We start from the raw sequence: 23,501 nt of genomic DNA on the forward strand, positions 1-23,501 counted from the left end.
TTATTGGTGTCACAGGTCTTCATTGGAGGATGGTCACAATTGACAAATTTGAACCTGCTGTCCTCAAATTATTGAGTTTTTTTTTTTTTTTTTTTTTTTAGTAATATGTAATTCTAATCTTTTTGGCAGATCAAGATGAAGATCAAGTAATATTTCTCTAAATATTCCATTGTTTTCAGTGATTTTTGGTGAGATTAGTGGAAAAACAACAAAGGTCACAAGGTTTTTTTTAAAAAAAAGGTACACATTGTTTTGTGTTGTATTTCTTTACTTTGGCCTCTCAGTCAACTGCCTGAAACAACTTGGGTAAATCTAAGCAGAAATATAAACATTTATTTGAAAAAGTGCATTGGTAATTGGTTAAGAATACTAGTTTAGAAAAGACATACAGCTAAAAAAAAAGTTGCTTAAAAAAATACATGGTATGTTCACAGGGAAAAGTAAAACAAAATAAAGTGAACGTTAGACTGAAAATCATGTGACACTAATATCCATGGATGGTATTTAAGACGAAATATAAGAAAGATTTGAAAAAGTAAGAAGAAAAAAAAATTCATCAAATGGAAACCACCGACAACGGTCGCATGTAGTTATTTTCAGAGACTTCTGCGTACATAGATATTTAAACAACTCCATCTTTACAGAGAATAAATATTCGATTGCTTTCCGTCAGCTGGGGTTTTTGTGCACAGACATTTTAAGGTGATAAATGTACATGTAGGAATATAAATAAAGATTAAAAAAAGGCCTGTAAAGTTAGTTCTTATTCTGTTGATATCTTCCAGTTGCTACATGACAAAAAACAAACAAAAAAAAAAGGTTCTTCCCAAGATGTTCTGGGAAACACATGTAACAAGTCCACGCCGAGTTCCCATCAACCTGTATCCTCACATCTTCTTCATTACAAGTAAAACTTCCATCAAAATAAACGTCTGCAGTGTTTTTTTCCCACAGCGACGGCGAACTCTTGTTTTTAGTGTAGCTCGACTCCTCTGAGCTGCAAACGTTCCCCCAAAACACACAGCTGGACACGACGTTACCACATTGCAGTAGTGTGGTTACACAACGCGGGGCTGCACGACGGCGCAGTGGTTAGAACACGCACCTCACCGCCAGACGATGCCCGGTTTGAGTCTGGGATTGGAAGCCTGGAGTTTGCATGTTACATGTAAAATGAAGCGTCTTCAGTCGGGTAAAGTAACACAAAGCATCCAAGTGAATTCAGGCACATTTTTGGATTTCTCAGTCTCACTTTTCATCTTCACAGCTGAAAAGTCTGTGAAGCTTCATGTAAACTTGATCTTTGCTCCATTTTCTTTATTTTCCTACGAGAAACCTCAGAGTTTTCTAACATAAATGAAGAACTCGGCCTCCAGCTCCACGATTTGGTATTCCCAGCCGCCTCCGCTTTCCTCCTACTCCACCTTCCAGATGGCGATCTTCCCATCGTGCTTCCCGGCCCCGCTGAGGACGTAGCGGTCTTCGGCCGAGCAGAGCGCCGTCACCTTGTCGCTGTGGCCGTGCAGCTCCTTCAGGACCTGGTGGCGCTCCGTGTCCAGGATGTAGATCTTCCCTTTGGTGGAGCTGCGGCCCACGCCGCCCACCCACACCTGGGGAGAGGCCGAACAAAGTGACTGCAGCTCATCTGTTGGTGGATTATTATGGAGACTGAAAGGTTACTCAATCTCCTCTATAGAGAACTGACCTGGTTTTTGACTTTAATCATGCAGGTAGATCCGGTGCAGTCCTGCAGCGCCACGCGCTGGATCGGCCTGGACGTGTCTTTAATGTGCCAGACGCACACTTCTCCAGAATCCGAGCACACACTCCACAGCTCCTCCCTCTGACACACATGAGCAAGACGTTCACACACTTTAGATTTAAAAAGGATAAAACAGGACGTGCAGGGAGGAGCATGTGATGTACCTCAGGCAGGAGCAGTATGGAGCCGAAAGTCGCTGTGGAGCCTTTGTGCTGCTCTGGCAAATTCACGCGATGCTTTAACGAACCGGTCCTCCACACCTCCATCACACTGTCCCGGGAGCCTACAGAGAGAAACACACTCCGATTTCAGCTTCAAACATCACTTCTGAAGGTTTAAGGTGAAAGTGTGGAACTTACAACACCAGAGCGACCCGCTGGAGCAGTAAACCGACTGCAGACGATCGCAGGAGAGGCGGAAATGTCTCTTTACCTGCAGGACGAGAAACGCGCTGAACTGTTAACTTATTAAAAATCGTTTCATTTATTTATTACAAGTGCAAAAACTGTTTCCAGAAAATAGGAAGCCAGATTTCACAGTGACCTGTAGAGTTGAGACGTCCCACACCATGACGCTTCCCTCTGCACTGCAGGAGTACGCCACCTTTTGGCTGAGAAACACAACGCAACAGCAGCGGGATTATTCTGTAGTTTATCCACTCTTTCTTTAAAACACTCACTGAACTCAGCCTACATGATGGACACTATGTGTATCATTAATTCAGCTTCAAGTATTAAACACACCTTGAAATTCTGAAGGAAGAGTGGATTAACTGGCAAATCAAATGAATATAAAGTTTCATGTGAAAAAAATAAAAGCTCACATGTAGACCTTGGCTAGTTGACAGATTAAAAATATGCTGCAAAAATGGACAAAGCAGATGTTTTCAATTCCTCCATTAGAGATAATCACTTTCAAATGTTGATTTAAATTTTTTTTTTGTTTCTATAATTGTCTCATTTAAAGAAAAAGGTTTTGATAGCTCGAGCTTTAATTAAAGAAAATGATCAGTTCATCACATACCATTAAACGGATTCTGGTGAATTGACAAAGTGTTTCATGGGTGAGTTTAAGGTGAGTCTTGCTGGTCTACCTGTATTTCTCCGTCTCGAGCGCCAGCCCGGTGACCTCCGCCCGGTGCTCGGTCAGCTGTCTGTTGCACACCATGGCCACTATGCTGATGATGTAGATCACAGAGTCCTCGGAGCCCATCCACACCTGGTCCTGGTCCACTCCCAGCATGCAGTTCTGGCAGGGACATTGAATCAATCAGAGGTCATGTGTGCGTCTATGGATTTGAATAAACAATTTGAGTCCAGGGGCAGTCGGATCACTGCTGTTGCTTCCTGACCAAGGAGGAAAGTAGTTTGTTACCCGGACAGCAGGTTTGCATGTTCTCCCTATGCCTGCCTTTGGTTTTACCAGGTTCTCCAGCTGTCAGTGAATCCAAACTGCTGAAGGTTCAGTTTATCGTACAATACTCAAATTGTCCACTAGGTGGCAAAAGTTTCCACTAAACTACACAGTCTGCTCAACTTTGGCACAGCAGTCTGTTTTATTCAAATAAAACCACTAAACGTCACTGAAAACCCCCAGTTTTTTCCTCATAAAGACGATCTGACAAAAACAGGTTTACTTTTAGCTTCTCTCCAACATTTTTCAGTCAAATTCCTATCATTCACCATTTAGACCAGCCTTCTGCAAAAGTAAGACAAATATTGAATACATGACCTGGTAGTGAACCGTGTATAAATACACTGATCAGGCAGAACAAACACACACTCTGTGTGTCTCTCTGTAACACACACACACACACACAAACAGGTTAACATGTTTCTTGTGACCTGCGTGCCCGACGCAGTAGACAGCGATTAGCGCCGTCCGGAGAAATATCCTAAAGCTTCACGGTCAAACTTAAACCCGTCTGCAGCGACTGTTTTCCTGCAAAAACTGCGAGGGGAGTGTAATGACACACACTCCAACACACACTCTCAAACACTGTGAGGCCTGAAGCTCAGTGCTGGTGTTTGAAGTGGAGCAGCAGGAGAGGAAAATCCACCTGAAGAAAACAGTTTCATCAGTATCAGATGTTCGGGACGTGGAGACTCAGCTCAGGAATGAGAAGCAGCAAAACATCTGGGATGGCGCTTGAAGAACTTGAAGAAAAAAGCTGCTCGCATCATAAATCTGGTTAAACTATGGCACTCTTATGAGATCAAATATTAGCATGTTTGTCGATCAAGCATCAAACAGTTGAAACAAGGCAACAAATTAAATAAATCATTAAGGAACATTTCATTAACCAAGCAGCTGCATATGAGGAGATGAACTTCCTGAGACATGAGAAATTTAGTTTTCAGGAAGTCAATGACTCCTGAATTTAAACCTTATTGTTTTTCCCTGGGCGAGGGGGTACTAACAGGGTCCCTGCCTTGTGCTGAGTGCCTTTGAACAATGTGTGGAATAGCCCAGGTATTTCCACTGGTCTTTGTGACAAACTTTATTTTGCTTTCAGTTTGACTATAACTATTGACTTGCAGATACATGCTGCTCATGAGAATAAAATTCGTCATCATGGATTTACTGAGACTCAGATATTATGAAATAGCGTCTTTCCAGGATGTGTCCAGACTGTTCACTGGTTTGCAAAGTTCCGATTTACTGGAATTCTACAACTTGGTCCCAGAAAGCGTCAAACTATCTCCAACACTCCTCAATTTTAACACAGATTTCTGTTCTGCTTCACCACAGATACTTTTCTAATATTCATTTTGACATTTATCTTGCTTCGGGCTTCGTGTCACTGTTATCCGTCTACATAGCCGCAGGTGAAGTATTCTCTCTGATGGGGGTTTTTACTGAAATCCCCCACCCCAAAAAACGTTTCAGACGATTAACAATGACCGCAGTTGACTCACATGCTGTGACTATAGAAGATGAATTAACACTACGTCAGTCACATATCTGGGGAGGATCTGCTGCGTCTGTCTGTGTTTACGCCTCGCTGCGTGTGTTTGCTCATCCGCTTCACTCACCAGTCTGGAGTTCCCAACGTGGCAGGTGTGTATGAGCGACCAGCTGGAGGCATCAAAGACCATCACCTTCCCGCCGCTCACAGACACCCACAGCTGACCTGAAATGCAGTGAAATGCAGGATTGCACGACTGAAGACAGTGATAGACTGAGAATGCAAACGTTTTTCAAGAAGTGCATGTTTGTTTTATCGTGCCGTGTAATAAATGACTTCATGTGAGATGTCAATACCAGGAGTTTTCCCCTAAGTGGACAGTTTGAAAGGAAACATGTTCAAAACTGTTTTTCCACAGCAAGGACTCCACCCAGGCTTCACCTAACGGTCAGATTTCCTCCCACGCATTCACTGCTATTTAAAAACTCCGCTGGTGGAAATAGAAGGGGGAAGAAAAAAAAAAAAAAAACCTGCGGTGTGTTTCACAGGAGGACAGTGGGACACAAGGAGAGCGGGAGAAAATAAAATCAGAGAGAAGGGAGTGGAGAGAGAGCGGGACGGGGAGGGGGGGAAGTGGACGGGATCTGAGCCAGCAACTCAATGCAGTGACCTATATTCAAACCGGAGAGTGAGGGAGATGGAGTCCGAGAAACTGGGAGAGGGAGGCCCTGAATGGCTCATTCTGTCCGGTTTAGAACTGAGCTGCGTTTGTATGCGCGTGAATCACTGGGTATGAGTGTGCATGAGTGTGTTCGCGGTGGTTTTCAATCCGACGCCAGCAAGTATCTGAGTGGCCCCAGATGGTCGTTCGCTGAGAGGCCAGAGCTTTGTAGTCCTTCTCGTTCGCTTCCTGCCACGTTTATGTGCCGCCCATAAAAAAAAACATCTCGGGCTTTTATGCAAAAGAAGGCAGACTAACAATTTGCATGTTTAAAAAAAGTTTCAGGGTAACAAGAAGCTTATTTTTACTTAAAAAACACGAAGTTCCTCTAAAAAAAAAAAGTTTCTTTTTGTAAAAAGAGTAGTCGATCGAGTCTCCTGGAATCTGCTGATTATGGACTTGATCTAATAATATTGTTTCTACCTTTAAGATTGAATTCTATTGGATGTGATTAAGTCATTTATAATGTTGAGTACGATTTGCAATCGCTCAAACTGATAATGTGATGAGATTTGGGTAACTGTAAATGAAAGTAATGGCTCCCCTCAAAAAACAAAAAAAAAAAAAAAAATTATAGTAACCATATTATGTCACCTAATGTTACTAAATTAACAGTATAATAAAACAATAGCAGTGGTAGTTATAATAATGTAAAAAAGGAAGTAATAATGATAAAAACCTGAGTGACTGTGTTTACTTCTTATGTTCGTGAAATTATGCCATATTGCTTCATAGTGAACGACACACTTGATGATTTGAATTGATGTAAATTTCTATTATGAATTTTAAGTAAATAAAATATCTTTTCCTGTGTCCTTTCTTTCAAAATTTGACCCAAATTGGTGCTTTTTTGAGGATGAATTAAAAAAACTGAACGAACAATGTGAGAGATTTATTGGGTGTAATGCTCAGGTGTGTTTGACAACTTCCTTCCTCCACACACTCCTCCTGTTGCGTTTGTTGTCACTTGTTGCGTTGTGAGTGGATCAGTTGCGAAACACATGCAAACTGAAAATGCAGTCTGCCTGTATTAGCACGCATTTCTCACGAGGATCTGAGTAAAAACAGGCCCTAACAGGCAATTAAAAGACCGTCCACTCATTGTGATTCTCGCCGCTGACCCCTTTGGACCAACGCTGACCTTATTTCAAGTCCAGCTGGAGACAGCAGTGAGCAATCTTTCCCCTTTTTTGTTCAGCTGTTATGTCATGACTGCTATAATAGGTCAACGTTGTTTTTCATCAATTAAATTTCATTTCACCTTTTTTTTTAAATCTCTTTACGTTCTTGTTTAACAGAGTCCAGTATATTCAAACTCCAGTTCAAAGAGAATGCTTAAAAAAAAAAAAAAAGAAAAAGAAAAGAAAGAAAGAAATCACTATCCCGTCTTAAGTTCACTGCACTGGCAACGTGTGAGATTTAGAAGATGATTCTAAAAATTTTAATCTGCATTTTTAAAGGTGGATTAGCTCCTGGGCGTTTGATTGCATCTTTGAATGAGCCTAATTGTCTGAGGTCCTCCAGCAGGTCTCTGTTAATGATTTAAAAGAAGTGGATTGGCTGGATAACAACTCTTTCACTCTATCCACTTTTAAATCTCTTTATTTACTTATATCAAATATGATTTTCTGACCAATGAGATCCGATGATCAATTCAGGGTTTTTTTTAAAATAATAAATAATGAATTTCAATAAGTCTGAATGATTATTTCAGATTAATTCAGAAATAAAATGTCAAAAAAAATGTGTATTTTCCATAGTTTATGACCTTGAATTTGTCAGTGATTTCTATTTTTAACAAGGTTAAACTGAAAGTATTTTTTATGAGGCATGTTTCTATGTTTGTAAAGCTTCCTTCTCCGGTGTTGTGGTGTGTTTCAGCACGGTGGAGTCACAGTAGAGTTGTCACACGGCTCTGACGCAAACAGCCAATCGCAATCACAGACTCCCACAGAGCCCGGGCATCGAAGAACTCAGGGTCTACCACTGGCATATATTCACAAAGTGAGTGTGTTTGACCTGGTGTGTACAGGAGAACGTCCACAGCCTGAGGTGCGGCAAGTTCCAGCGAAGGGTTAATTTTGTGCTTCAGCGTCTCGGCGGTTGTCTTGGGCACCATCATCGGGACTGAGGACAAACAAAGGAGAAGTACCTGACCTTTAGCGTGCGGTAAACACATAAAAATACCAAAACTGCCTCGAAAAGGTCAAAAGTGAGACGTTCACTCATTGATTGATGACTTTTAATATGCAAGCGGGAGTCGCAGTGTACAATAAACAAAATGAACTTAAAGTCAACGGTGACGGACGACAAGGTGGGAAATATAGAGACACTGTCATCTACCTTCCATCTTCATGCGGTCAAAGTGAGCCAGCTTGGAAGCAGCGTAGATGGCCTTACTGCTCTGAAGGCTGCCGACCACCGCGTCCATCAGCAGGGCGTTGGTCAGAGCCTGCTGCATGTACTGAGGGTCCTGGAGAAACAGAGTATACATACATATTATATATATATATATACATATATATATATATATATATATATATATATATATATATATATATATATATATATATATAAATGTAGAGAGAGAGAGAGAGAGAGAGAGAGAGAGAGAGAGAGAGAGAGAGAGAGAACAAAATATAAACAGCTGATATTTCAGTCTGGAATACAAAGTTGTAAGTTTTCTCTGTCTTTGTGTGTAACTGTAAACTAACAATACAAAAACAAACAGAATGTAATATATTGCTAGCAATAAATGTAATAGTCTTGGATAAATATCGAGTAGTGTTTAAGGCTTTACATTGTCAAGATGTTACTACACTGTTACATTTGAGCCTGCAGCGTGATATTAACATTAGATAACCCAAATGTACCCAGGTTTTATTAGCTTACAATGAAGAGAATGACAAAATAAACTACAATTGACATTTTTTTGCCAACTAGAAAAATCTACAAAAAAAAAAATTAATCTGTGCAAAGTATTTTCTCAACAAATCAATTATTTAAAAATCCAATATAGAAAAAAATCCTGAGTCACTTTCAAACTGAGAATAATGATATAAATAGATCAAGATGTGTGTTTCATGTAACACAGCTGACATTACACACAGTGAAACGAGCTCAAAGATGACGAATAAAAAAGAGCTAGGAGAGTAAAAGAGCAGACAGATTACAGTTAGATTGAGCTTCCTAAAGGAAACCCCTCAGCCTTTGTTTGAAAGTCTTTGCTCATGAGCGCCTCGTGGAATTTGAACCACACCCTCAAAGGCCACTGAAGTTCACACAGTAACTAATACCTCAGTGAAGGCAAGTAATGAGTAAGACCATCACGCGATAACACAGAAGTTTCCCTTACGATGTATTTATTCCTATATTTTCCACTTCCTCTCTTCTCCTGCATCCTTTTTTTTTTAGCCCATAACTTTTCATAGCGTCTCACTCCTGCACCCGCCCACACCACAGCCTCACCTTGTGTTGGTCTGCGATGCTGCGGCCGGCCCACATCTCTTTGACCATCAGGTTCCAGAGCTCGGTCTCCGTTTTCAGATTGGCCTCGAACGCATCTTTCCTTCCCCGAACGCGCAGCTTCAGGCTCGGGATACGCAGGAGCAGAAAGGGAGCCGAGGACACCTTCACCTCCTGCAAGGAAACACATCCACACCATTCCTTACTAACTTAATTTAGAAGCAACACCACGCTGTTTTTAGTCAGTTCAAGACTAAACGTACTCTCAAAGCCAACCCATAATTGGGTAAATGTCTGGATTTTTATTGGAAAATCATCATTTCATCTGGATTTATTCGACCAGCCCTGCAACAGAAATTCTGGATTCATGGAATCCCATGGTGGTTCTTCTTCTCCTCTTACCTCTAAATCTCTGTACTGGGCCACCTCCACGTAGCCCGGCTGGCCCTCGGTCAGCAGGAAGAGGCGTCGCTGAGTCATGGCGATCTTCCCCACGCCGCGGCTCGTCTTCACCGAGGAGGACAGCTTGAAGACGCACTCGGTGGCCTCGATGTGCTCCAGCACAGACGCCGGCAGACACACCTTCAAAACCATAGACACACAACAAATCTGTAGAATATATTCTGAATGTGTCCCGCTTTAAGCCTCTGGCAGGAATATTACAAAAAGGTTGATAATATGGGGGTTTAGGTGCCTTGCTAAAGGGCCCAAAGTGGTGGTAGATGATGAAGTGGTTTTCATATCTTGTAGCTTTTGTCAGTGGCTTTTAAAATTAAAGCAGCTGTGTTTTCACCAGAATAAACAAAATCCCAACAACTAATAAATAACAAGGAAGAAAGCAGCAAGAGCAATTTTAATTATGCCAAAAATATTCTGCAGTAATGTGTCGATTGTGATTGATCTTTTTTGTCTCATTTCTGCCTCATCATTCAACACAGACCTCCTGAGCCTCGGCCTCCGTCTCTTTCCAAATGGTGTAAAACACTCGGAACAAATCTGGACCAACTTGCTTCTGATGACCTGCAAAACACACAAACACACACACACATGCAAAGTATACAGCTTTATTCTTTATTCAGTTTATTTAATCTTTAATATTAAATAGAAGTATCTTCCCGAAAACAGTGATTATTAGTTTGAGACACAAAGGGCTAACGGTTAAGACTGTAAATCTATCAACAAACATTAACCTCACTGTTTCACACTGAAGATGGAGGTCAACAGTGCTGCCAGAGGCGGATGGGGAAAATGTCATAACATCCTGCAGAGTGCAAAACCTTTTAATGAAAACCTAATGTGTGTGGAGAGATAAGCTTTCACTCCAAGATTTCTTCATGCTTTCAAATTCCTTGTCTTGATAAACATGAGACTAAATAATTACAACGAAACACAAGTGAATCAAGGTTAACAGCTGTGCATAGTGTTTCTGCAGCTACAAACTCAAAACACACAAACTAAGCTGCTTAATATGGATTCATTTTCCTTCTGGTAGACATCCGGAGAAAAATCCAAGAGAAAGTTTGTGAAAAACAAAAAGAACATCAAAATTAAAAAGCAGCGACTGAGCAGTAAAGCTCAACGACTGACAAACACTGCACGACCAAGTCTTCAGGAAGAGGCGAGGTAATGATTAACACCTCAAATAAACGTTCGCCTGGGAAACTGACGAGGAGGAATTGTGAGAAAAATGTGTGTGTGTGCTCTGAAGCAGTGTGCTCCACAAGTTACGCAACTTGAACGTTTCTGGGGGAAAAACTGCATAAATGTAGCCACTGCTCACCCACAGTCAGAGCGTCAAACAGTCTGTGAATGGTTCCTTGGTCTTTTACAATGCCGGACTCCTGGACACATTTCACGAACTCCTCCAGCTGCATGTACTTCTTGGGCAGCTGGAAGCGCTTCACGCCGCCCTCCTCCTGCCCGCTGCCGTTGCACGCACGCTCCCGCTCCTGGTCCCTCTTCACCCGGCTGATGAGCCGCTTGAGCTCCGGCCGTCTGTCCGCCTGTGGACAGAATTTAATCTGGGATGTGGCTTTAACTGTAATAAACTCCAATCCATCCAGGTAACGTTGACCACAAGCGAGTGATAAAACAACAGAGTTTCCATTCGTTCATGTCCTGAACTGACCTGCGAGCGTTCGCCGTCTGGCAGAGAGTCGACCAAGGACTTCACCATCTGGGAAGGGAAGATGTCGGCGTCGGTTTTGTATAAACTCTGGAAGTCCTCCAATGCATCGAGACGCCTGTTGGAAACGGTGTTTACCAAGCCCCGCAGGTAATGATACCTGTGCAGAAAGAAGCATGGATCGGTCAGATACGAGATGGAGTTTTTAGAGTAGATGAACACATGCAAGGTTTAAGTATTTAAATGCATGGAAAGAACACAATACAATAAAACTTCTTCACTGCTCATGTCATAACATCTGGCAATAGAAACAGCATTTTTTTTCTTTCAAAACAAAATGCATACTTTGCATAGAAAGGTCTCAATATCTGCACTTAAACCTAGGATGTTGTTTCTCTGAGACAAAAGTCAGAACATTTCTCCACCATGTGAAAATTAATGAATAACATATCAATCTCTGATGTTTTCATATTTTTTTTTTTTTTTTTTTTAACTGGCTGCAGATAAACCGTGGGTCTGACTAGAGCACATATGATACAAATCAGTGATCTTCAGTGTTGGGAGAGCCTCCCTTATAGGGCCTCCAGACATTTCAGGGAGGGTGCAACTACAAGAAAAACAATAGGGGTTAGCAGGATGAATTTTCTTTAGCATAACCTCTTTTCCACTTAATTTTGATGATGCAGAGACACACATTGTGGTTCAGACCCTGTAGGTGGAAGTTCATATTCCCCCACTTTGATAACCACTGAAACAGATCTTAGAATATCTGAATATCTTGGAATACCTGGCCAGTAAAGAAGATTCCTCCGGTGGTGTCGCACTGATAGCCTTCCCCAGTGAACCAACCATGTCAGAATAGTAGTTCTGGACGTAGTGATAAGCCAGCGGAGGGGGGAACTCCGGGAGACGAAAGATCTTCACTGCCTTCTTTGGAGATTTCAACCCTGCAAGAAGTGAACTAAATTAGACGCATCATTCATTTCATTTATTTTTTCATTTAACTGAATTACACCGGCACTGACCGATATCAGGAGTCATCTTCCTGAGGGAGTTGGGCCGGGTGGGAGTGATGGCAGACGCAGCGTCGGTGGTGGGCTGCTCCAGATTGGGCAGACTGGCGCCCAGCCTCTTGCTCAGCCGGCTCTCGGGGCTGGTGTAGCTGCTGTAGCCCGTCTTGGACAAGTCGGACATGAGAGCCCGCCTCGGAGTCTCGGTCACCGCACGATTCCTGCTGAGGAACACATGAGGGGGCGGGTTTTGGGATTCTGATTGGTGCTCAGAGCGGAGGAGAAAACAGTGACTGGTGTTTAAATGAAGAGCACAGTCATTTGTTTGAAATACAGAACTTAATATGGAACAACATATATAGTAGTGAAAGGCTCACGAAGGCGAATCAATATCAGTCAATGTTAAGTGCAGCCTCTGCTTGGATTACAGGACCAATATAAAACAAACATTCCAGCCCAGTGATTCATTATTTAAATGTTTTTATTACGTAGAAGTTTCCTTCCTCTTTATCAGCACCTTGGGGCTACCTTCTTTTTCCTGACATATTTTCCTTTGTTGATCTGAGTTGTCGCTTCTCACTTTCTATCAATGCACACAGGAAAAGAGTAAGAAAACGAATAGGCTGTGGTGGAGGGGTTGCTACATTTTTTGTTAACATTTTGGCCAGATAATGTTAATTTGTCCATCCCAATACCATGTATTTAAGCCGAGTTTAAGTTGTCACTTCAACAGATGAAATAAAAGGTCACGCTGGACGACGATTGCAACAGAAACGATCAAATTGCTGTGGAAGGAGTTCAATCATGCAATGTTTGATGAATTAAGATGACAATGCTACAGCAAACTCTTCAGCAGCTTGATAAAAGAATAAAGGAATTTAAAAAAGCAGCAAAAATTCCTCAGTTCCACATCAACAAAGAACATCTGCTGCAGGAAGACAGCATTCCTGATGCCTGTGATGATCTGCGTTTGGTATAGTTGGTCTGTCGTAGTTCAAGTGAAAACAGCTGATTTGGTTTACACCAAGGTTTAAAGAAGAATCACAGTACGGTTTGTTTTCCTTATATTAAGTATGAACACACCCGGGCTGATCTAGTTTTGTTTGAAGAAGGACAAAAATCCAAAAAATATTCAGTGTAATTCAAAATTTAATTTTTAACAATAAGAAAATAATCCCTGTTATCAAACTGAGCCACTCTCCGGCTCTCAGCTGGTTTGACAAGCTGGAGGACATTCCTGGAATTAGTGTTGGTCAAAGAAATTGGTCTTCTTAAAGAGAGACGAGAGGCAGTGGCTCCCAACTCCAACTCGCCGTGATGACTGCTACACAAACAGCGAAACTCTTACGAAATATCAGATGCTTTGTTCAAACACTGCATCAGCTGTAACAGCGCAGAACAATCACATCGGAGTCACGTGGTTGTCCGACGGCGGGGACGTCAGAGCGGCGTCGCACCTGTTCCCGTGACCACGCATGCTCTGCTCCATGCGACTGAAGGTGTCCCGTTTCCTGCTCAGCCTGTCCCGCAAGAACGAGTGGAAGATATGGGTTTCTAATACCTGGAGACAGCAACAAAGAGAAGAATGCGGCACCGACTGTCAGACCGTGTGTGTGTCTGTGTTTGTGCGTGTGTGTGTGTGTGTGTGTGTGTGTGTGTGTGTGTGTGTGTGTGCGCATGTACCTTCTTGTAAAACAACTGGTCAGCAGGATCTCTTGTTCTCAGAAACTCCTCGCTGTTGAAAACTCTGTGTTCGTGGTTTAAGAAGTCCGGGACGTTTCTGATAAAGGGACAAATGTTAATTCAATTCTACTCAGTACAACACGTCCATCAATATAGATGACAACTGTGTGCAGCGAGCAGAGTTTTTAACTTGGAAGCTCTACCTGAAGATGTTGACCACCAGCTCCAGGGCGATGTTCTGTATCTGTGAGTTGAGTCGTCTCTGCCAGTCTCTGCGCTGAGATCGCAGGGCGTTCGCGTCGGTACCGGCCCCGAGGTGGCACAGCTCCAAGTCATAGTGAAGCTGAAGACACTCAGCCCTGGACACACAAACACACCAAACACGTATTTTAGAATAATGTAGCTCAGTCAGACATTAAATGTTTCAAAAACAAAGCAGCTTTTTTTTCTCATTCCAACTCAGTTTTATTTCTCACAGCTATAACACAAAAACAGCAGTGTACTTTTACACACAGTGGCAAATACGGATTACCTCGACACAAAGCTGTCTGCAGCAGCCAGAGGGATCGCAGGCAAGTCAATGGTTTCAGAACATGACGAGTGAATGATGCCCTCATCAACGTTCACAAGGATCAGGTCCTCGGTCTCCTACACACCAACATAAACACACACGCACACACGAGATTGTAGGTACAATGGGTACGATTCACCACAACGCAGTGCGACACAGAGGGGCTCAGTCTGCAAACAGAAAGCTACAGTAAAATATGTGAACTCAGCTTCTGCTGGACCCGGAATAAAGATGAATGCAGTGGGGAATAATGGACGTTTGTTAGAAACTGTAAATGCATGCAAGGCAGTGATACTGAACCAACAAAAATCCACTTTAAGAGAAAATCTTGAATGTCATTTCCGAAGAAAATGTCCAGAATTTGCACAGCTGACTGAATGATTCCGTGTGTAACGCTGCAGTGGCGCACTCACCGCCGCAACCTCTTCGAAATGACTGATGTGACAGCCCATCAGGAAGGCAGTCGGAGCCATGAGGAAGTCCAGCATTCCTCTGGCCAGGACCGGGACGTAGGGCTGCTGCCAGGACAGAGGCTGAAAAAGACGTCCGGGAAACATCGGGCGAGGGTTTTAAAACGGCATTAACAAAGAATTTAATATGAGTGCGCTGACCTGCAGGTACAGGAGCAAACTCTCTGCAACTAGCGTGAGCCTGGCCCAGTCGGAGGAGAAGAAGACCAGCCTCTGTTCTTGGAGGAGGCAGGCCAGTAACTAGAGGAGAGATTGTCACTACTTTAGATGTTATTATCTCAGGTTTTAAAATCATTAACCATGGTGGGAAGCCCTTCGTGGTCAGTATATTTCAGCCAGCCAATAGTATTTAAAGTTCCATTAAAAGGTTTTATGATCAGCGTTACCTGGAGCAGGACTGTGTGTGAGAAGCAGAGGAACGGCAGGTGCAGGTCGATGTCTATGACAGGACTGTCCTGATCCTCCCGGGACGGAAGCACCACTTGGAGCGGACGCAGATTGAAGGACTGACGCGTGAAAACACAACTCAGTATGCACACAGGAGACAACAGCACGGATTCATCTGGCAGGGAAAATGCGTTTTCTGACCACATGAAGCTGGCCGGGTGGCGGTAGGGGCACCAGGGACAGCCGGGCAGAAAACTCCCGGATGGTCTCCTCAAAGTCAGCTTGTCTGGCCGGACGTAGCTGGACCAGGAGACTGAGAGACGGAAGGTGGGGAGGGAATGAACTCTACCGCATTACTGGAAGCATAAGTCAATCCTTTGTATGAATTATTACCATGACAAGCAGTCCTTCAGGGCGTTGTAGTAGGGAAACTTAGAGATGATGCACACGGCAAACGGCGTGAAGAGACGGGTCTTGGCTGAATTCCACCTGTGGCCATTTTGGACAACACCTTCCTGACAGGACTAGCAGAGTACACAGCAAATGAAGAAAAAAATGTCTGCATTCATTAGTATCAACACATTCTCTCTTACACTACTGTGTGTGAGAATGTGTGTGTGTGTGTGTACCTGGACCGCTCTGTAGTGCTGTGCAACAACTCCATGAGTTCGGTTGCCAAACAGATCGGTAAACACCAAAAAATGGTAACTGTCTTCTCTCTGCTCAGTAGACAACTGAAGACCACCTGGAAGAGGAAGAACCAGGAAGTCTCAGCATTTCATATTTTGAATATACTATGACAAGCACATCAAACACAAATACATAAGACTGTGAGAGCGTCGACATTTCTTCTACTGGAAACCTTCCTGTCTTCACCACCTACGCTGTGTAAATACAACACTGCTTGTTTTTAATTATCAGTACTTCACATCAAATGCAGAGGTGGGAGTCTCACTGAGGCCTCTCGGTACCCAGAGATAGAGCAACATGGAAAAACTGCTTGTCTAATATCATTTCCACACTAGAACTGAACCGCTGGAGTCCGTGACGTATTGGCGTTTGACAGAACAATTGAGACGGGTTGCGTTCCCAAAGCCCACATGTCGAGAGTTTTGCCAGTTCAATGACATATTTGCTGAATTTTTAACACAATCTTCAATCGATCTTCTACACTGAACAAGAAGAAGAAGAAAAAAAAAAGACACTTAACCTGGGAAACAAAGCTGTGGTAGAGCTATGAGGTCCAGATCCTTTGGGACACTGATGTCTTCTGTCGCTGAAGACGTTTCACTGCGACTGGCCGCTTCCCCATTAGATAAACCCTCTGCAGGACGGTCTCGATCTCGTCTCTTCTGCAGAAGCAGCAAAAAAAAAAAAAAATTGACTGTTTTTCCCCTTCCAACACATACCTCTTATCCACTCCAAATTTATTACAAATGCAAGCAATTAAAAAAAAAAAAAATTAAGCCAGTTACCTTCTTGATGAAGCTCCGCCTTCTCTGGACCCTGCTGAAAGCCGGACCAATCGGCTGGCTGGAGTTAGCTTCCTTGGAAACAAAGGGCGGGGCATGAACCTGCAGGACCTCGGCTTCCAGTGACAAGGCCTCCTTTAGCTTGTTCTGTTGGTGAAGCTGCAATCAGGTCAGCAAAGGTGGTTTTTGACAACACAACATGTACACAACATGTGGGAAATCAATTCAGCATTTTTGAATGAAATTTCAACAACTACATCTTATTAAATCAAGAAGCAGGTCTGTATGGACGATGTTAAAAATCAATGTTGCATCTGGAATATTGCTCAATCAGACTTCCAGGTTCTCACGAGCACTTGTATAACTCACAGGGAAACAGTTTTTGTTCTCTTTACTCCTCCTCCTCATCACTGACCAAATGCAAAAGAAGAACCATTCACGTTCAGTTACTCAGAGGTCAGAAAAAAGCCAAAAGCAGCTGAAATGTCAACAAACCCTGGGCGGAATCCGCACTATCAACGCTGCATGCCAGTACTTTTGTGTGATTTCACACTTTGAAAGCATCATAGCTTAATTTTATCTGTGCGAGTGTGTGTGTGTTTACCTGGTATAGATCTCGAAGCTTATCAGTGGGGGCTCCTACCACCACACATGCCTCAAGCAGTCCGGACGGCAGCTCTGCCATGGCAGCGAAACACACACACTGCCAGAAACACACACAACATATTCATTTGGTGAAATTACTTTTGATTTATGTATTCTAAGGTTAGTGACGAGCAAAGGATTCCCAATTTTACACTATGACGAATAAAAGATTTGCACATCATATGGCAGTGTCATTTACACTCCAATTGTGTGTGTATTTAGAATACAGAATGGCCAGAATAAGAAGCAGCTGAGCGGTGGTCAGTAGACTGATCATGTTCGTACAAGTCTTCCATCCTGCAACTTCCTCCAGATGCACAGCAGATGTTACAGTTTGGTTACTGGTGGTGCGTTAATGCAATAAACCACTTGTGTCACCGGCGAGAATAACCACAAGGAGAACTGAGTTACTGAAATGAAACCTTGATTTCCTTTTGAATACTTCCTTTAAACCTGATAATGTTGAAAATTTACTTTTTTTTTGTGAAAGACTTGTTCTATATATTTTATTCTTATGAGCCAAGATGATTCTGGACTGTTCATGCTGTTGCTGTTCTTTTTATTATTTTTTCCCCCAGGTAGATGTCATCATGTTAGTAGGTGAATATTTGCAAGTAGTTTAGAAAACACTCAAAAACACAGCGTAACATTGCTTCCTGAATGAAAAACATTTTCTTATATGCTATTTAAAATTTTCCAGGATATTTCCATGTAAAAACTGGATGTGTTGCTTTTCAATCACTCCCTCAGCAGTCCTTAGTTCTTAGATGTTTTATTTAAACTTTATCATGTGGATCAGTTGGTTTTCTATGTAAAAGTGTGTGGAAATGACTATGTTGGAATTGGCGTCTTATAAAGAAAGCTGAATTGAATTGAATTTTAAATCTCCATAGAACAAGCTATGTGACAAACAGCAGTGTGTCTGAGTTAGGCGGATCCAGGAAAACACATCTGACTCGCATTAGTTGCAGCTGCAGGCTGAACTTAAGGTGCTGCATACTGTTCTATCAAATTCTTTTTTAGACACTCTTATAGCTTTTATAATTTCTTCTAGAACTTTTTCTCCATTCTGTTTTTTTTTCTTTAACTTTTTTAAAATGATTTTTGCGTGGTGTTTTTTTCTCGTCATTTTTCTCCACCTTACTCACGTCTTCAGGTCATTACAGCCTCTGAAAAACTATCCTTCTGTGTCATGGGGGGGAAAAACACAGAATTAAGCAATTTATTCCATGAAAACCCCTAATTAAGTCAACCTCCTGTTGAATGGCAGACCTGTTTACATGTCCAGCTCGACACCACTTGAAACAGATGTTAAACCTTCATACAGGAAGAACGATTTCTTACATTTACATTAAAAACACACCATTCTGTGTGAGGAATAAAAATAACTTTCATGGGGCTTACAAAGGAAAATTAATGAAACTGTTTCATAAAAGAAACAGGGATGAACGTTGACTGTGATATGTAACTTTGGGATTGAACCCACTGGTTTTGAGAAGCAGACATTTAAAATGTGTTGAGAGCCTGAAACAAGTTTTTCTTCATGTCACAGAGGCATGTTCTACAAACACGTGCTTCAAGAGCTATTTTACAGAACTGAGATCACACACAGATGCCAACTCTTTCAAAGATAGAAGTGGTCAAAAAAGGTTTCACACCTACAGAACAACATAATTGACGAGTGTGTGTATGATTTAAGTGTTTGCAGACAGGTAGTCAGCCTACAAGCTCTAGTAGTTAAAAATAGCAAAGACATCAACTTCTAAGTTGCACACTGGCAAAGGGCTATGGATATTAAATGGGTCAGTGACTCTGCTGAACAATCCTTACTCATCCAAGTTCTCTAAAAGGGGGCTCAAACACAACAGATAAAGCCCGAAATGCACAACACACCCCATAAAAGTGCCATTTTTAAGGCTAATAGTCATCTGTGTTTGGTGTAACAAATAAGACAAGCTGAAGTTTTCAGTGCTGACTGGCCTGCTGTGGGACACAGGATGAGGGCAAACTTTAAAAATGTGGTGTCATGCCCCTTTAATAGGTAACAGACATAGTTTACTAGTGGAGGCTGGTGTGAGGGGAGGAAAACAGCTTTGGTCTGGACCAGTAAACAAGAAGTTAGGACGAGAATGTGGTCTGCAGTTGAAAACTGTACGGTTTTAACCATTCTTTTACTTTACTGAAATAATTCAGCTTAGTTTAAATTAAATTGAAACAAAGCAATCGTTTCATGTGGGAAGAAACTGCATTTAAACGCACAAAATTCAGCAAATGAGCGAGTGCAAATTAAGAAATGGGCACAACATTCAACATTTCAACCAGAGGACATAAAAAATTAGCTTTTAGGACGACTCGTGCAGGCACTGGACAGAGAAACGTGGAACACTCACCTCACTTCACTCGGTCATTTCCTCTGAAATCAGTTAAGCGGTGCACCGTGGATGCGTTCCTTGAAAAAGGCGCACCAGCGCCGAGACCCAGTCCTCCGATCCTAAAGCCGCGGTCCTGTCCGTGAGAGCCGCGCCGGGTTTAACGGTCAGACTCGGAGTTTACTGACACACACGGACACTCTACAGCTGAGCTGTTAAATTTCAACAGGCAGCACGCGCTGTCGGACCTCCTCTCTGAACCAAACGCTTCCCTCAAGTCAAACACGGTGGCTGCAATAAACGCTGAAAGGGCGCCATCTACTGCGTGTGTCCGAAAACAAAGGCAGATATATCTACACTATTTTCCATATGTCAATAAAAATTACATTATTTGAAATACATATTCAAACAAAGTCTCAAAATTTCGTGTCTGAACATTACTTGGATTAGTTTGGTTCTATCAGCATAAAAATAGAAGAGTCATATGCCGTATTGCGGGGTGACGTTTGTTTCAGTATCTGGTGCTGCGCACGACTACACGTGCCGGAGCACAGCGCGCCGTGATCGTATAGTGGTTAGTACTCTGCGTTGTGGCCGCAGCAACCCCGGTTCGAATCCGGGTCACGGCAGTTTTGGAAACTCAGTTGTTTGTGATGCCAAATACTCTCCAGTGATTAAATCACGGAGCTGGCGTGTTAAAAACCATTACCATTGACTCCGAATACGGAATTATTGTCGAACGTTATGATGACATATCTTGTCATACTCAAAATGACTGTTTTCAAAGGATTTACAGACATTCAGCTTTACAACAGTATCATTACACCAAGTGTCCGAATGGCACTAGTCTTTCAATTAAATCAACTGCCGTGGTCGTATAGAGGTTAGTACTCTGCGTTGTGGCCGCAGCAACCCCGGTTCGAATCCGGGCCACGGCAATTTTAATTAGGGTGAAACGGAAATGCTTTGGCTTTATTTGCCGGCGAAACATGTTGTAGACGTCAAAAAAAAGTAAAACAAGGACCATGAACTATGTCCTTGTGGATAAAACATATACAACAACGTTCTATCTGTCTGTAATAACTTCAGTGCCTCTATTTGCTGTGACTCTCCAGACAGCCGTGATCGTATAGAGGTTAGTACTCTGCGTTGTGGCCGCAGCAACCCCGGTTCGAATCCGGGTCACGGCAGTTTTCCAAAAATTGATGTTTGGAATTTATTTGTATTCAAACAAGAAAAACGAGAACATAAAAGAAAAGATCTTAGACACAGGGATTGAAGTACCTGTCGATATTTAGAGCAAACACCACTAATCTTGTCAGTGTGGCTCATGAGCAGAGCTGTTTGATTCACCACATGGCTTGCTCAAACACTTCTTATTCTGAAATCATCCCATCCTGCCCACTACTCATATTACGTTGATTCAGGAGGTATAGGGATGTTTCTCCTTGAGAGGTTTATGAGGAACCTTTGCAGCCCTTTTCAACATTCACCAATTAACTGTCATGCCCCACCAAATCAGCAGTTTCTTACCTCAATCTTATAATCCTTACTTCTAAATTTTTCATTGATTAGCTAATTATCTACTTATTTATCTATTTTGTCAGTGTAAGTGTGTTAGTATGAATGGATGTGGTAACTCCTGGACGATAGGATTGGCATCTGGTGGGGCGGAGGGCTCTAAAATAACCTTGTGCGATGGAACTGCTGATACTGACAGAAGATCTAAAAGGAAATGACACAGTGCATGTAAAAGAAAGGTGGGAAAAAGAGGCAAATATTACTTTATCGATAGATGAATGGCAAGAGATAAATGAACAATTACGGAAAACAACAACCTGCTCCCTCTCATGGAGAGACTTTGGTTGGAAGAACATTGTGAGGTTTTTTTTACACAAGCACAATATAAAAGTACAAAAATAGAAGGTGTTGGAGAGGGTGTGGTGAGGGGAGGGCCAACCGTTTTCATATCTTCTGGAGTTGTCCCTTAATCAAATCATACTGGCTGGAGATCCAGAAAAGTATGGAGACATTCATGAGAATAACACTTCCATTCACATTTGAAGTACTCTGAGAAAAATGACAGCAGAAATTACAGGTTCTGTTGTGAGGTGGTTGTGAGGAGCGCTGGTTTAGAGCAGGGTGTCGCATATCTGGTCCTCTCCAGGTGAACACACTCTTTTCCTGGATTTCCAGATGATCTTGCAAGTTGCATGAATGTCCGGCGCAATTCAACCTCGCACTCCATTTGTGGTGGGCTTGTGGGTTTCAGTATATGAATGGGAATCATGAGGCTGAGGTTATATCTAGCAGTCACATATATTCCAGCATTCATGTCTACACACACTATCGACATGCTTTCCAGGTTACGGACATCTCTAATGTGTCTTCTTATGTTTTTTTTTTTAACATTGCAACACTTTACAGTGTGGGTATTCAGGTTTCTGCTCTGCTGTGTCTGCAGTGTCATCTCTGGCATTGTCCTTTTCCTTTTCATTCACCCTTGGTTTTCCTGCTTGGACAAAAACCATAAACATTTTTTTATGAATAATGGAAGACACCAAGAGTCCACCATTTCATTTTTTTTCTGGCAATATCTGCTTAACGTTTCTCTACAAACATCTGAAGGACCACAGTACTATCTTTCGGTCACAAGAAAGATAAATTAAGATGACATTAAGACCTTGGGTGGTATACTGATGGAATGATCAGTGGTCAATTTGTAGACATTAGTTTCAGATTTATTTAGTAACAGAGTTGAAAAGAACTTATCAAGCTTTACATGCAGCTATTTTGCACATAAAAACGGTGGTAAATAAAATTTAAATAAGAGAAATAATTGTATTTTTATTTCACTTATGTTCTAAACTATTTTCATGATTTGACATTCCATGTGGGACAAATCTTTCCTACCTTGTCCCTTCGTTGAGTCCATGCCTGCAAGTCAAAGTATTTTAAACACACTGAACAAAAAAGGATTACACAATCCTATATTATATACCATCTTAGACATATTTTCTTAATATCCCACAAACATTTTTCTTTCAATAATAAAAACTATTTTTAGCACTCACTTTTCAGCATTGCTAAGATATTTATATATCATTACAAATGTTTAGAAATGTGGTGTGATGTAAAGGAGACCACTAGACACATACCATGTTTGCCTTTTAGATATACTTTGAAGTGGCTTGTCAGAACTTAGAAATCACAAAATGGGCAATGGAAATGGGCTCTGGCTGTATCTGTGCCCTTTCCCCCATTGGGCAGGTCACAGCAAATTTCTCTGTGAGGAAAAGAAAAATAATCAGAACAGTCATACCGGTATTCCATTAATTGGTAGAATATGATTTGTATAACTTTCTATTTAAGATTTGAACTTCTTACCCTTATTGTTTTCTGTGAAATGAACAGCATCACAAAGATGTTTTTTTTTTTGAAGAATGTGTTTGATTGGCCAGTGTCTTCTTCATACAAAACATACATTCTTTGCCAATACAGGCAAATAAAGATTTTTGTTCCGAAAATGTCTGGTGTGGGCCTGCAAAGACAATAAAACATTATGGCAGTGGTTACATACCAGAAACCCTAATGTGTTTGGCCAACTTATACAGAAAATATGTTAAACAGCCTATAAAGCACATCTTTAGAGGGCATTTTTATAGCTCATTTATGGAAACTCACCTTCCGTAATCTTAACTGCACTTTTAAGTGTGTTGCTCTCACTAATTAAACTGAAAATGATATGAACAAACACGTTAAAATCATTACACACAAAAAAAATCAGTCAATTTTACTCAATTTACTGATTCGAATACTTTAAATAATCTTGAATCTATCGGATTTATCGCTTGAAATGTGGATATACCCTGATAATTGATAAACTCCGTCTTTAAGTGCTGCACAAGTGGCG

At 41.8% G+C, this 23,501-nt stretch overlaps 1 protein-coding gene and 3 non-coding genes across 7 annotated transcripts; 3 read left to right on the top strand and 1 right to left on the bottom strand.

Annotated features, from left to right (window-relative positions):
* Positions 1-233: 233 nt before the first annotated feature.
* dennd3a (DENN/MADD domain containing 3a) lies at positions 234-19,813 on the bottom strand. Of its 4 annotated transcripts, none has more exons than XM_030121191.1 (30): positions 19,610-19,813; positions 17,179-17,277; positions 16,578-16,721; positions 16,313-16,454; positions 15,732-15,847; positions 15,496-15,626; positions 15,304-15,415; positions 15,102-15,221; positions 14,857-14,955; positions 14,659-14,778; positions 14,207-14,322; positions 13,878-14,033; positions 13,675-13,771; positions 13,449-13,552; positions 12,007-12,212; positions 11,769-11,928; positions 10,985-11,141; positions 10,637-10,859; positions 9,797-9,876; positions 9,259-9,438; positions 8,860-9,030; positions 7,735-7,864; positions 7,411-7,518; positions 4,798-4,895; positions 2,856-3,010; positions 2,306-2,372; positions 2,122-2,194; positions 1,927-2,045; positions 1,706-1,843; positions 234-1,610 (listed from the first exon to the last, which is right to left on the bottom strand). In XM_030121191.1, the coding sequence occupies exons 2-30, from the start codon at positions 17,257-17,259 to the stop codon at positions 1,416-1,418; spliced, it is 3,798 nt and encodes a 1,265-aa protein (XP_029977051.1). In that variant the 5' UTR covers positions 17,260-17,277; positions 19,610-19,813; the 3' UTR covers positions 234-1,415. The 4 variants fall into 4 exon arrangements, with proteins under 4 accessions (XP_029977051.1, XP_029977050.1, XP_029977049.1 ...); XM_030121190.1 differs by having other exon boundaries at positions 12,007-12,215; XM_030121189.1 differs by having other exon boundaries at positions 16,578-16,733.
* A 332-nt stretch (positions 19,814-20,145) lies between these two features.
* Positions 20,146-20,217, top strand: trnah-gug (transfer RNA histidin (anticodon GUG)). The gene has a single exon. It is a non-coding gene; the product is annotated as a tRNA-His (tRNA).
* Positions 20,218-20,454: 237 nt separating this feature from the next.
* On the top strand, positions 20,455-20,526 carry trnah-gug (transfer RNA histidin (anticodon GUG)). Its single transcript has one exon. It is a non-coding gene; the product is annotated as a tRNA-His (tRNA).
* A 180-nt stretch (positions 20,527-20,706) lies between these two features.
* On the top strand, positions 20,707-20,778 carry trnah-gug (transfer RNA histidin (anticodon GUG)). The gene has a single exon. It is a non-coding gene; the product is annotated as a tRNA-His (tRNA).
* Positions 20,779-23,501: the final 2,723 nt, after the last annotated feature.

The sequence above is a fragment of the Salarias fasciatus genome, chromosome 22 (assembly GCF_902148845.1).
Source record: "Salarias fasciatus chromosome 22, fSalaFa1.1, whole genome shotgun sequence".
NCBI classification, from domain to species: Eukaryota; Metazoa; Chordata; class Actinopteri; order Blenniiformes; family Blenniidae; genus Salarias; species Salarias fasciatus.